At 56.1% G+C, this 14505-nt stretch overlaps 1 protein-coding gene across 1 annotated transcript in view; it reads right to left on the bottom strand.

Annotated features, from left to right (window-relative positions):
* LOC146784046 (acyl-CoA dehydrogenase family member 11-like) overlaps nucleotides 1-14505 on the bottom strand; it is a 502630-nt gene that overhangs the window by 32590 nt on the left and 455535 nt on the right. Inside the window, exon 14 of the mRNA XM_085635447.1 lies at nucleotides 14135-14201. Within this exon, the coding sequence (XP_085491573.1) occupies nucleotides 14135-14201 (67 nt within the window). The remainder of the gene's footprint in view (nucleotides 1-14134; nucleotides 14202-14505) is intronic.

Here is a 14505-nt window from a genome sequence, read left to right as displayed (position 1 = left end):
GACACTGAGCACTGCACCAAACTCCTCAAAACCTAGTGTAGTACTGAGGATTCATATCCAGTGCTTCCAGTCAAGTCTAACTCCCTTTCTTGGCATAGGAGCCCCAGCCCCACAGCATCATGTGGTAGAGCAAGGCTTCCACTCTATGAATGTCTCATCAGGTTAATTCTCTCCAGATCTGTGCTACTAAGGTTGCACCAGAGAATCAACTCTACCTCCTTGTGTGAGTGCTAGTTCTTAAAGGGACACAGGACAAGTTTCCCTCACCCCACCCGCTTTTACCTCTAGGAAAGGCCTCTATTGGTGACGGCTGACGCTACCACATGCCAGATAAAACCTCCTGCCGCTAACTCCTGACAGACGCTACTTCCTGCAAAAATTCTGGACAACGAGACAACCATTCAGAATATAGCCCCCATTCATCAGGATCACATATTACTTCCACATGTCAGGTAGTATGTGACAGGCAGCAAAGGTGGCCCTTCAAAGGGATAGAAGTAAAAGTAGATTAAGGTGTTGGCACTTGAGCACCAGACTAGAAGAGTAAATGGATTTACACATTGAAAAACTGAAAATGTGTGGGACGGGGGTTGCCGCCCCCTTCCTCCCCGAGTAGAGGGAGAGGAGTGAGCGGAGCTAAGAGACGACAGGCTGTAAAAACGTCAGCGGGGGCGTGGCCAGGAACGTCAAGATGGCGGTCACACCTTAGGTGTGCTCCAGACCCCTCCGTCATCCGTTCTGCCATCCGCCGTCATCGGGATCCCCTTGAACCCCACATCTAATATCTTGCTGCCTGGGGGCCCCTGGGGCGTCTTCTGTGGAAACGTGAGGAGATTTCCGAGTTGTGCGGGCCGCCCTGGTCTCCCAAACCCGCCACGCGTCATTCCCAAAATGGCGTCCGCCGCCGGAGAAGTTCTCTGAATCCTGGCCGGTCCTGTGATCCTGGCCGGTCTTGCCTGCGGGGTGGAGGGGCCTAGTGCCGCATAGGCTGATTGAGAAACCTGGTTCCCCCTTGCGATGCCTTCCCCTGCTCTGTAGCGGTGGGGTTTCCCTAAGCCCGCCAGCCGTGAGCAGTGACCTGGTGGGGCTAGTGCGAGAGACCTGGAAGTGTCTAGGCCATCCCTGCTGCCTAGAGCCCTGGATTGCCGCAGCGGGCCGTCTGCTGTGAGCGGAGACCCTGCGGAGCTTGTGAAGAGGCCCGGAGGTGACTGGATCATCCCTGCTGCCCCAAGGCCTAGGCTGGTGCCGCAGACACTGTGGGCCGTCATCCGGTAAGAGGCCTGCTGCGGGGGACCAGTGTGGAGGTGGGGAGCGGGGGGTCTGGGGCGAGGTTTCGGCCGGGCGGCAAGGTCAGGGGGGGGTGGGGGAAAAGGCCCACTGGTTGGCACGGCTCCTCTCCCCCGCCGTCTCCCCCTCCCCCGCGCGTCCGGTGATACCCTGCAGTTGGGGAGGCCCTGCTCCTGCGCTCCGGCCTGCTTTGCTCGCCTTCCCGGGACTGCTGCGGCCGCCATTTCGGGCGGCGGTGACTCTTCAAGGGGTTAGAACCAATTAAAAAGCCCTCCAGGACATGTCAGGTGTTCTCGTCCAGAACAATCTCAACAATAGCGAAGGAAACCTAAGGTCTAAGCCAGACCATCACTGCCCGAACATAGCTGGAGTGTTCAGTGCAATAGTACAAGCTCCTCCATACCTTCTGCAGTTTTGAACCCTGTCCCTTCCACTTTACTACCACGCTGCTGCAATTGGTTCAACCGCAGGAAGGCGCGGATCCTGGGGCCCCCCTGTGACGGAGGCCCCTGCAACTGCATTTCGGCCCACCTGTGGCGCTGCCGCTGTGTCGGCTGCCACACCGGGGGCTGAGGCTGGTGGTGGAAAGAGGCCCTCGGCGCTAAGTGGTGATCTGGAGGAGGCGAGTGGCGGGACTGTGGAGTGGTGCCTCCGGTTGAGAGGGGGGTCCTGGGACAGTTGTGAGTGACCCCCCCATGCGTCTGGCTTGCCCGCGCGCCTTATGCATGGAGGGGTGTTGCGGGTGGTCGGCCTGTCGCTCCCACCGCCTCGTCCGGTGTGAGTCTGCCCCCAGGGCCATACTACTTTGCGTCTTACCTGCTGGAGCTGCATCGCTAATCCTGCCTGGTGGAGGCCCGACGAGGGGGCGCCGCTTGCATTTGCTGCTGGGTTTCTGGAGAAGTGAAGAGCTTACGGAGGCCACGTGGTAAGGCCTGCTTGCCCCTCGCTAGCCCCTGTTGGATTTGGGGCCTGTGCTGATACTGCGGGCCCCGCCGGCAGTTGGTGGGGGCCTACGGCGAGCTGCTGCGCCTTGCAGTGGAGGTGAGGAGTGGGGCTGCTGAGGCATCTGGGTTGGGGTGGAGGATTAGTCGGTCGGGCGGAAGGCGGGTGCCCAGGTCGGCATGGCTTCTTTCCTTCCGCCCGTCTCCTCCCCCTCTCCCCCGTTCCTGGTGCCCCTCCTGGGACCTGCGGCCGAGGTGGGCTGACCTGGCTGGACCTCCCCTTCCCGGGCCTGGCGCTGTCCGGTACCGTGCTTCCGTGATCATCTGTCCTGTTGGTCCCGCAACCAACACTATTCCTGCGGGCGCTGGGAGTGGTCTGGAGGGGGGTCCGGCTGGGAAGTCATTGAGTGCCCGACCCTTACTGGGGGCAGAGCATGGGCAGAACGGATAGATCAGCGAGGGTTCCCGCTACCCAGACTAAAATGGACTGCTTCACCACTCCGGAAGGGGGAGCTGCCGGGGGAGTGGCTGGGCAGGAGGCTCCTCCGTCCGCTGAACTGGCCGCCACCCTCCAGGCCATCCACACATCACAGACCTCAGTGGAAGGCAAAATCACGGAAGTAAGGGTAGATATGACTCATCAGGCAAGATCTTCACAACGCAAACACCCGGATCAAAGAGACTGAGTCCCCCGGATCTCCTCTGCGGAGGATGACGTGCAGCAACTCAAGGGGCAGGTGGCCCGTCTTCAGTCCCATACTCAGGAGTTGCATTGCCGGGCGGAGGATGCGGAAAACAGGTCTAGATGCAATAACCTCCGCCTGGTGGGCTTTCCGGAGGGAGCGGAACAAGGTCGTACAGTGGACTTCCTGGAGAGGTGGTTGAGATCTTGGGTCCCTGAGGGAGCCTTGTCTCCTTGGTATGCAATTGAGCGGGCACATCGGTCCCTGGCCCCTAGGCCAATGACGGGCGCTCCTTCCCACCCGATTATAATGAGGATTCTTAATTTCAAAGTCTGAGACACTATCCTGTCTGAAGCCCGCAAGCAACAACGGCTCCTCCACGAAAATTGTGCCATTATGATCTTCCCGGACTATACCCGCAAGGTCCAGGGCCAGCGGCGCTCCTTTGGGGAGGTCAAACAAAAGTTGAGGGCACTTCACATCCAGTATCGGCTCCACTTCCTGGCTCGTCTGAGGGTGGTATTTGATAATAAGACACTGTTCTTCGACAGCCCGACGGAGGCTTGGACCTGGGCGACAGAGGAGCGCCCCCTGTGGGCTGAGGGTCGTGTCATGAGCAGGGGGGATGCGGGGCTGGGTTAGGCCGCTCCACTCCCTCTGCTCCTCAGCCTCCACGCAATCGCTCCCGTAGGTGTCGTGACCGGAGGCGGGCTCGCTCGGACTCCCCGCCGGGTCACACACAGCAGCCACCCCAGGTTGAGGAGAGAGCGTCGAAGGGGAGGCGCTCAGGTTCATCTGGCCGACTGGATGACGGAGGTGTGGCATCCCGGCCCTCCGAGATTGACCTTCCGGACACAGACCTCTCCTGTAGCCCGATGCTGTTGAGGGACCCTGCTTGAACCGGTCTCTGCCCGCTGGGCCTTTCTCCGCGGCCGGAGACGGCGCATTGTCTCTGATCTGTTCCTAACTTCCCGATGGTCTTTGTAAACATGCATCCGCTCACGAGGAGGGGTCCTTCACGATTCCCCATTCCCAGGCGTTATAGTTTGGTTGTTCACCCTGTGTACTTGGTGTTGTTTACTGGGTGGGGTCGACAGATGCTTCTGTTCCTGAAGTGTAGGGTGGGTGTGAAGGGGGGTTGGGGAAGTTTTTCCTTGTACGTTGTTCTGCTTTTTGTTGGTTTTTGTTTGAGCTATCACAGAATGACAGCTTACAGGCGGGAGGGATGGGTGTATCCCCGCAGTAAGTGATCGCACGCGCCACTGTAGGCTCCCAAGCGCGTCCGTACACCCAAAGCCGTGCGCTCTGCCTAGACCAGGAACTGCATACCATGACAGATAACTCTTCCCCTTTGCGCTCTCTCCACGTGTTGTCATGGAATGTGTACGGTCTGTTGGATCGGCATAAATGTACAGCGGTTTTAAGGTACGCGCAGCGTCTCCACATAGATATCCTCATGCTTCAAGAAACGCACCTCTTGGGTAACTGCTGCCCCTTCTTGGCCCGTTATGGCTACAATAGGGTATGGCACTCTGGCATTTCCAGGGGCTCGCGAGGGGTTGCAATCCTTCAAAGGCGTACACCGCCCTTTGTCCTTTCCTAAGTGGTACACAACCCCCAAGGCTCCTCTGTGACAGTTTGTGGCTCGTTGGCTGGTACACCCCTCACTCTCATGTCCATATATGCCCCTCCCTCCATGCTTGCACCCACACTTGCACACACTGCTTCCTTACTACATAACGCGCCCGCAGGCAACATGGTCATTGCGGGGGATTTTAATGCAGTCTTGGCACCGGCCCTCGACACATTGGGACCCCCATCTGCCGCTCGGACGGCAAGTGCGAAACAACTGCGAAACTGGTCAGAGTCTCTGGGGCTTTGCGATGCATGACACACATGGCACCCAGCATCCAATTTACACACACCTCCGCGGCTCACCACACCCAAGCTCGCATAGATGCAATCTTTGTCCCCGCGCCCGACTGTTCACTGATTGTTGATGTCCGTATTCTACCCAGAGGCATTTCCGACCACTCCCCGGTACTCCTTAGCAAAGGGGCCCCCCCCCCTCCCGCGGCTCGCCAAACATGGAGGATGAATGCCTGGTTCCTCCAGGATAAAGAGTTCAGGAAGGAGGTAGGGAAAGAGCTTATAAGATACTCTGATACCAACGAGGGATCGGTAGCCTCTCCAGGTACCCTGTGGGAGGCTGGGAAGGCGACCATAAGAGGTTTCGCAAAACGGCAGCTTAAAATCCAGAGACAGTCACAGCTGCAGGAGATCTCTTCCAAGGAGGCACAGGCGCTTCGCTTGGAACAGCTACTATCCACATCAGAGGATGCCGCTCAGGCCCGACAATTGGCCCTCATCCGAGACGATACTAGGAAACTATCCCTGGATGCGGCCAAGCTCCTCTGGAGGTCTTCGGTAGCAAGAGTCTACGGCTGGGGGGACAAGAACGGTTCGATCTTGCACAGGTTGGCCACATATCCCAGGGCGAACCGCATCATCCCGGAGGTGGTGGACTCAGCTGGAGCAGAGCATTGCGCTTCCGTAGCAATGGCAAATGCCTTTGCTGCATACTATCGGAAACTGTATGCTACACAGACCCCCGGGCTGACCGTTGCTGCTCTCCTTGACCGGGGAGGGGTGTGCCTCCCTAGGCTGGACCAGCGGCCCAGAAGGACCTAGAGCGCCCCATCTCCTTGAAGGAAATTGAGGAGGCGATCACTCTGGTCTCCCCGGGCAAGACCCAGTGTCCAGATGGCCTTCCGCAGGAGTATTATGAGGCATACCGAGGCACCCTAGCGCCCCACCTAGCTAACTTATTTAAAGAAACCGTGGAAAGAGGTTAGTTTCCGCCGGAGGCGGACATCGCCACCATCGTGGTTCTCCCGAAGTCCCAGCCTCCCTTCCGACTGTGTGCAGAGTATCGCCCCATATCACTCCTTAACACCGAAATTAAACTTTATGCCACCATTCTGGCCCAACGGCTGAAACCCTACTTGGCCTCATTGGTACACCCTGAACAATGCGGGTTAATGCCTCAGCGGGGGACCCGCCACTGCCTCCGAAGGCTGCAGCTGGCTTTGGCAAATCGGCTTACCCCATATTTAGCACTTCTGTCCCTAGACTTCGTGAAAGCTTTCGATTCGGTGGACTGGACATACCTACAGGGTGTGCTGACCGAGATGGGGTTCGGAACACACTTTCGTTCGCTGGTCCAGGTCCTATACGCCCACCCGAGAGCGCGAGTCTTGGTTAACGGGGTACTGTCGGAGGCCTTCCCCATCGCCAGGAACACTAGGATGTCCCTTTTCTCCGTTGCTGTTCGGCCTGGTGATGGAGCATTTGGCGTCCCTGGTGCTGGCCGAAGACCGCCTCCGTGGATGGGAGTGGGCCAATACGGCCACGGACAAGATCGCATTATATGCGGACGATGTTCTTGTCTTCCTGTCTGATCCCACCTCCTCCGGGCTACAGTGTCTCCGGATTCTGCATGCATTCGAGCAGGCCTTAGGGTTGCGGCTGAACCCCAGGAAGTCAGTGTTGATTCCCCTTCATCTTTCTAGAGAGTGCTTCGATTGGCAGTCCACCATACCACTCCGGAGGCAGTCTTTTAAATATCTGGGGATCTGGATCACCCTTCTTCCTGAGCTGGGCTGGTCCCTTAACGTAGCCACGCTGGATAAGAAGGCTAGCGAGGACCTCCTTAGATGGAAAACACTGCCTCTGATACCCCTGGGGAGGGTGGCCCTGTTTAAAATGATGATCCTTCCCAGGTTCCTTTACGTCCTACAGAATACCCCCTTCTGTTTCTCCAGGGCCTGGTTCAGGTAACTGGACAGTCTAATCACTAAGTTTCTCTAGAGCGGAGGGCGGGCCCGCGTGGCTCTGTCGGTGTGCCAGATTCCCTCCTACGATGTCAGCATGGGGATGACGCACCTGTATCTGTATTTCCTGGCGGTACGCCTCCTAGTAGTCCACGACTGGTTCAATGGGGGCTGGTCGGACCCAGCCTATAGGCTCGAACTGAGCGAAATGGTGCTTGCGGACATCCAAGCCATGCTGTATGGGGAGCCCATTCCGACCCGGTTGCCTGAGGTGATGCGCTCTGGGTTGTTAGCCTGGCGGGCCTCGCTCCGCCACACGGGGTGGATGGGGAAGTTGACCCAATGTACTCCCCTGTGGCAGGGGGCTTGGCTTCGGGAGGTTAGCGGGTTGCAGGGGTTTAGAACTTGGGACCTTATTGGTATCTCTCAGCTAGGGGATGTATGGGCAGGGGGACATAAGTTGTCCTTCCAGGAGCTCCAAACACGCTACTCCCTACACTCATCCAAATTTTATAAATAATTGCAGTTGAGGCATGCTCTCCACATACATATCATAGGCGATACGAGGCTCCCCGAATACAGCCCCACTGAGGCTCAGACGATGATGGGAGACTTGGGTAGGCGGGGTCTCCCGCATTTACCGCACCATAATTAACAACACTCCCACGTCCCTAGACAAGTTGAGGGATCAATGGGTGGACTGGGTGGGCCCCCTTGACGAGGTAGACTGGTGTGATGCCAGAATAGTCACCGTCTCTGCCAAACTCAAGTTGATTCAGCTATACTATTTGCATGCCACATACCTCACTCCCCTGCGCCTGCATCGGGCGGGTTTGTGCCCAGACGCGTTATGTGCCAGATATAAGCATGCCCCGGCTGACTTCTTCCATATGGTTTGGTTGTGCCCCCGCTTGGGGCAGTTCTGGGGAACCATTGAAGTGGAGCTAACTGAGGTATTGGGCTGGGAGGTCCCGCACGATCCACGTCACTCCTTGCTGGGGATCACCGATGGGCTCTATTGGTCCAGGAATGAGAAGCTGTTTTTCAGCACAGCTATGATGGTGGCTAAACGGGACATTGTGGCGGCCTGGATAAACCCCGAGACACCAACTCTAGAGAGGTGGCGACGAGGGGTAGACTGGTGTGCGACCCAAGAAAAAGCCCTATACAAAGCTAAGGAGTGCGTCAAGAAATATCGTAGAGTGTGGGGTAAGTGGTTGGGAAATGTGGAGGGACCGGATTCCAAATTTCGCTTATGTAATTTTATGGGGATTGTGATTGGGGGGTACAGTGCTTGTGTGAATGAATTTATACTTGGGATTTCCATGAATTGGCTGAATTGTTTACATGTTTTAAAATCAATAAAAATGTGCTTATCAAAAAAAAACGTCAGCATCAGCAGGTGTGTAAAGTAAGAACTAAAGCGCCAAGTGAGGAGAAATCTGCTCTATAACCCTAGAAGGAAGAACTCAGTTAGTCTTATTCTCAAATATCTGCAAATGGTCAGTAAAACAGAAAGATTCTTGGGGATTTCAGAAGTGCAGAACCCTTGAATTATTTTGTGAGTCTTCCATTTGACCTGCTAAACTGTCTGTCTGCTAGTAGGAAGAGGGCTATTGACTGGGCTATTGACTGACTGGACAAGCACATCCCAAAGCATGCCAAGGCAGAGCGGAAACCTTCATTCATGGGGACCTTTTCCTGCTACGAGCTCCCTCAACCTGCATCCTCGATCTGTGCAAGTGATAATTAAAGAACAATTGCTGGTCTTTCATATCACACAAGGCAGTAACACTTTGGTTCTCAATGTCTCTAACATGCTCAAAGATGCTTTCCGCTATTGTTGGAGAACCTTTTCCTTACAAAAAAAGTGTTTTGATTGAGGACCCCGTAGTAGCAGGAGACTAATATACACACAGAGTGGATTTCTGAGGTCTGTGCTCCCACTGATAGAAGTAATTGTGTATTTGACACAAGTATTTGATAATGCAGAAAGGGTTCTGGTAATAAAATAACAGGGCATATGCGTTCTTGTTGAACAAGTTACTTACCTTCGGTAACGATATATCTGTAAGAAACATTAGTTAGTTAGATTCCTTACCTTAGAATATCCCCAGGAGTCAGGCTGGATCCGGAAAGATTTTTCGTCAGCAATACCCTTGCGTCCGTCGGCGTCGTCGTCGTGATTGCCGGGATGACGTAGTCGGAGTACTTAGACGCCGCCCTCGCGCGCTGATGTCAGTTCTTGTACATAGCTTTCTGAGCCAGGTACGCAGACCCATGCAAGAAAACAACACTGGTGCCATGAATCTAGGGCCCTGAAAGGGATGACCTTAACCCTAGATATCAGTTTGCAGAACGGGGAGGATGGGTGGGGCGGTAAGGAATCTAACTAACTAATGTTTCTTACAGATATATCGTTACCGAAGGTAAGTAACTTGTTCATCTGAAAGAAACACGTTAGTTAGATTCCTTACCTTAGAATAGGTACCCCAGCAATACCAACCCCAGTGGTGGGTCTGCGAACCAAGATCACATCAGGAAGTCCTGGAGAACGGAACGGCCAAAGAAGCCGTCTCTCCGGACTTGGCTGTCTGCAGAGGGACAACCCGTCCCAGGGCAGTAGTAGCCGCTGTGGCCCGAGTGGAATGGGCCCTCAGCCCCACAGGAGGTTCATTCTTAGCCAAGGAATTACAGGTCTTAATGCACAAAACGACCGACCGAGAGATAGTCCGAATGTGCACCGCCCGCCCCTTCTTAGCGCCCACGTAGCCAAAGAAGAGTCGGTCGTCCACCCAGAACTGTTTGGTGCGGTCCCGATAGAAGGAGAGCGCACGTTTTGGGTCCAGACGGTGGAGCCTCTCTTCCTCTTTCGAGGGATGCGGAGGTGGAAAGAAGGTGGGCAACGTAACAGACTGGCCGATGTGAAAAGCAGTAACCACCTTAGGGAGAAAGGAAGGACGAGTCCTTAGAACAACCTTGTCCGGATGGACAGAGAGGAAAGGAGGTTTAGAAGAAAGAGCCTGGAGCTCACTCACTCTTCTGGCAGAGGTGATGGCAACCAGGAAAGCAGTCTTAAGAGTCAGAAGACGAAGAGGACAACTATGAAGTGGCTCAAAAGGAGCGCACATCCGATTGGGCACCATGCCATAAATGTGTTCCACCTGCAGGGGTATACCGTTTTAGTGGAGGGACGCCTGGCTGCCAGAATGACATCACAGACTTCAGGAGGCAAGTCAAATGGCATCAACTGTCGCCTCTCAATCTCGACGCATGGAGGTGGAGGCTGGACAGGTTCGGGTGGAGGACCGTCCCCTGCTGCTGCGACAGAAGGTCCTCCTGAAGAGGCAGTCAAATAGGGGAATCGATGGACAGACTGAGTAGCTCAGGATACCAGTACCTTCGTGCCCAATCCGGAGCCACAAGGATGACTTGGGCCCTGATCTTCTTCAGCACTCTGGGCAGAAGTGGTATAGGCGGAAAGGCGTACAACAGACCGCAACTCCACTCGCGACGAAAGGCGTCTCCGAGCAAGTGCCGAAATTCCAACGCGCAGAACTGATGACATTGCGCATTCTCTTCGGTGGCGAATAGATCTAACCAAGGCTCTCCCCACTGCCGGAAGAGACCTTGCGCCACGTCAGAGTTCAGACGCCAATCGTGATCCATCATGCACCGGCGGCTGAGTTCGTCCGCCCTGGCGTTCAGAGAGCCCACCAGGTGTTGAACCACCAGGGTGATGCCCTGATGTTCCAGCCATGTCCAGAGGTGCAGAGCCTCCTGACAAAGGGTCCAAGACCCCACCCCGCCCTGTTTGTGGCAATACCACATGGCGGTGGTGTTGTCCGTGAACACCTGCACTACACTTCCCCGAACAGAGGGAAGTAATGCCTTCAGTGCAAGCCGGATCGCCCGCAGCTCCAATAGGTTGATATGGAGCCGGGACTCCACCGGAGACCAGAGGCCTCTGATCTCCGCCTCTCTCATTTGGCCCCCCATCCCAGGAGGGACGCATCCGTCACCATCACATGCTCCGGTTGGGGTAGGGAAAGGGATCTGCCACTGACCCAATCGCGGTCCGTGAGCCACCACTGCAACTGTCTTGCAGTGCCCTCCGAGATCCGGACATGGTCGGACAGGTTGCCCCGATGTTGAGCCCACTGGAACTTCAGGTCCCACTGCAGAGCCCGCATCCGCCACCTGGCGTGATGTACCAGCAGGATGCAGGAGGCCATTAGACCCAGCAGCCGCAGCACCAACCTGACCGAAACTCGGGGAAAAAGGCTGAAAGTTCTGAATCAGTGCCTGAATATCCCAAACCCGCTGTTCTGGAGAATAGACCCGAAACAGCGCCGAGTCCAGAACCGCTCCGATGAAAAGAACCTTCTGGGAGGAACTCAGATGCGGCTTCGGCACGTTGATGGAGAACCCCAGAAAATGCAGGAAGTCGGCCGTAGTCTGGAGGTGGGAGACGACTGCCTGGGGCGAGCCCGCCTTCAACAACCAGTCGTCGAGATAGGGGAAGACTGGAACCCCTAATCTGCACAGATGAGCTGCGACCACCGCCATCACTTTCGTGAACACCCGAGGCGCACTGGTGAGGCCGAAGGGGAGCACGGTAAACTGAAAGTGCTCGTGGCCTACCATGAACCGCAGGTAACGCCGGTGGGCCGGCAGGACAGGGATGTGGAAATATGCGTCTAGGGCAGCCAGAACCTGAGCTAAGGTGAGCATCTTGAACTTCTCCTTCCGGAGGAAGGCGTAGACGCTCCTGAGGTCCAAGATAGGGCGTAGGCCTCCTTTGCCCTTCTTGGGAACCAGAAAGTAGTGGGAGTAACAACCCCGACCTACTTCTGGGCCAGGAAAGCGGTCAATGGCCCCTTGACCAAGAGGGCCGTACCTTCCTCCTGCAGAAGTTGCAAGTGATCCCCCGACATGCGGTGGTACTGCGGTGGCATGGATGGAGGGGTCGCCTCGAAGGGGAGGGAGTAGCCCCTTTGGACGATTTGCAGCACCCACCTGTCCGACGTGATGGTACGCCAGTGGAGCAGGTGCGAACTCTGCCTCCCACTGGCGTGGAATGGGCCTGAAAGGTCAGACTAGGAAGGCTTTGAGGCAGATGCTGCGGGGGCAGATGTGGGCTGACTGGCTCTCTGTCCCCCTGCTCCGCCTCGGCGGAATCCACGTCCGCGACCGCGTTGAGACTGATTCTGTGGCCTGTGGCTAGATGGACGTGCGGGGGCGCCCCTTCCTTGGCCATGAAAGGGGCGAAAAGTGGAAGTTTGCGGGCACGGGGCCGAGAGGCCCAAGGACTTGGCCGTAGTCCTGGAGTCCTTAAAGCGCTCCAGCGCACTAGCCGCTTTGTCGCCAAAAAGGCAACGGCCATCGAAGGGCATGTCCATGAGGGTGCTCTGCACACCCCCGGAGAAATTCGTGGATCTCAGCCAGGCGTGGCAACTTATCGCCACCGTCGTCGCAATCGCCCTACCTAGCGAGTCTGTGGTGTCAAGCCCACATCGAATCGAGTACCGTGCTGCATCCTGCGCCTCAGCAAGAGCCTGGGCGAGCCGTGTCCAGGTCTACTCCGGACACTGGGGCAGCACGTCCGCCACCGTATCCCACAAGGAGTGGGTGTAAAGGTCCAAAAGGCACGCGGTATTAATGGACCGCAACCCCAAACTGAGGGAGGAAAACAGCTTCTTCTCAAACTGTTCCAACCTTTTGGATTCCCGATCCGGAGGAACAGACGGGAAGGCGGTCTGGGACATAGAGGCCTGGATAACCAGGCTCTCAGGGGTGGGGTGCACCGACAGAAAGCTGGGGTCGCCCGGTGCAGGGCGGTGGCGCCGGGCCAGGTTCCGGTCCACAGGAGTGACTGTGGAGGGCTTGGACCAGGTGCCCATCAGAACATCAGTCAGTGCTTCGTTGAACTGCAGTAGAGGCTCCGAAGAGCTTACTAGCGGTTGAAGCACCTCAGTGAGGAGGTTAGTCCTCATGGCTGCTGCAGGGAGCTCCAGATGAAGGGCTTCGGCAGCCCTGCGCAGCACCACAGAATAGATCGCACCCTCCTCCGTAGCCACGGAGGGGGGAGAGATGAAGCCAGTGTCAGGGGAGGTGTCGAGACCACTGGCATCCCCCAGCTCTTCTGTCCAGTCCTGATGAAACTGGCACTGCTGTGCCAGAGGGTCCTCAGACCCCTCCCAGTCGTCCCAGTCATCCGATTCCTGATAGACAGGTTAAAAGGACAGAGCCGGGCGGTAGATGAATTGCTCATCCATGGCGCCGGGCGGCGCCGCTCCTATGCCGGACCCGGACCGGGGCTAAAACTGGGGATGATGTCGTCCGAAGACGGCGCCGGGGGTGGCACCATAGGGGTCGGCACTGGCGGAGGGGTCGTAAGGTCAACCGGCGTCGACCGGGATCTAGGCCTGGATCCCACGGGGGCCTGCGGCGTCGGGACCGAAGTCGACGACGGCGCCGGAGCCGCCGGCTCGCTAGGCCTCCCAGTCGGACCCGCGGGGCCCGAAGGCGCGCCGGCAGGCCTCAACGGTAGAGCGAGACTCCTCATGGCCACGAGGCAGTCCCGAATCTCGCCTGGAGTCGCATTAGGCCCAGGGACCGGAGGGTATGGGGCCAGATGCGACTCCGACAGAGCAGCGCGGATGGTGCCACCCGAACCCTCAGCCGAGTCGCGCGACCGGCGAGGGGAGTCAGAAGAGCGATGTCGCCTCTTCGACGACTTCTTATTGTGCCTCGACTTACCTCCTCGACCGGGACCTCGAGTGTCGCGGCGCCGACTGCCGGATCTCGAGGAGCTTGCAGGACCGCTCCCGCCTAGCCTTCGAGGTCAAGGCCCGGCAGTCGGGGCACGACTCGGCATCATGGTCGGCCCTAAGGCAGTAGAGACACCAACGATGGTGATCCGTAACCGACATCAGTCGGTTACAGGCGTCGCATGGCTTGAAACCGGGCATCCCTACCGGCACCAGGAGTCGAGGTCGACTCGAAAGATGAACCAAAAAAGTCCAAAAAGTTTAGTCAAAAAATTACTAAAGGGTTTGCTCTTCCCAGATCTGCGCTTACTGGCGTGGAAAAAAGAAGAACTGACGTCTAAGTACTCCGACGACGTCATCCTGGTGATCACGATGCCGACGACGGACGCGGAGCCGCAGATGACGCCTAGCGACGCGCAAGGGTATGGCTGATGAAAAATCTTTCCGGGTCCAGCCTGAGACCTGGGGATATTCTAAGGTAAGGAATCTAACTAACGTGTTTCTTTCAGATACATTCATTAAACAGGACTGGTTGCTATTGATGATCCAGCCTGTATGCTCTGTATACACAATATTACATACATTCTTAGTATGATAAGGAAGAAAACACTGGTTACCTCTGAGCGCTGTAAACGTCTGTATTAGATGACCCTTCCCAGGATGCATGTTCTAACAAGAGGGAGCCTGCAAATAGAAAACAATTGCCACAGCTTACAACCGACTCTGACAAAATAATTAAGTAGTCTGTGTGGATGCGAGTAAAATTAATACAAGGGAAATGATTAAGACTTAGAAGAATAGACAAACTAAGAAAAACAAGCAAAAGAAGTAATGGGATAGGGAACAAAAAGATGGACACATATATGATCCAATCTTACATCTGCGTGTGTAATCAGTCAGTCAGTCAGTCAAAAGTCTTTATTCGGTTTAAGTGCAAACCATAAAAGCATACTACAATAAATAGGCTTAAAAATACAGATTTCATTTT

Source organism: Triturus cristatus, chromosome 11, assembly GCF_964204655.1.
Source record: "Triturus cristatus chromosome 11, aTriCri1.1, whole genome shotgun sequence".
Lineage (NCBI taxonomy): Eukaryota > Metazoa > Chordata > Amphibia > Caudata > Salamandridae > Triturus > Triturus cristatus.
The sequence above is the reverse complement of the archived record's forward strand: the minus strand, read 5'-3'. Positions and strand labels throughout refer to the sequence as shown.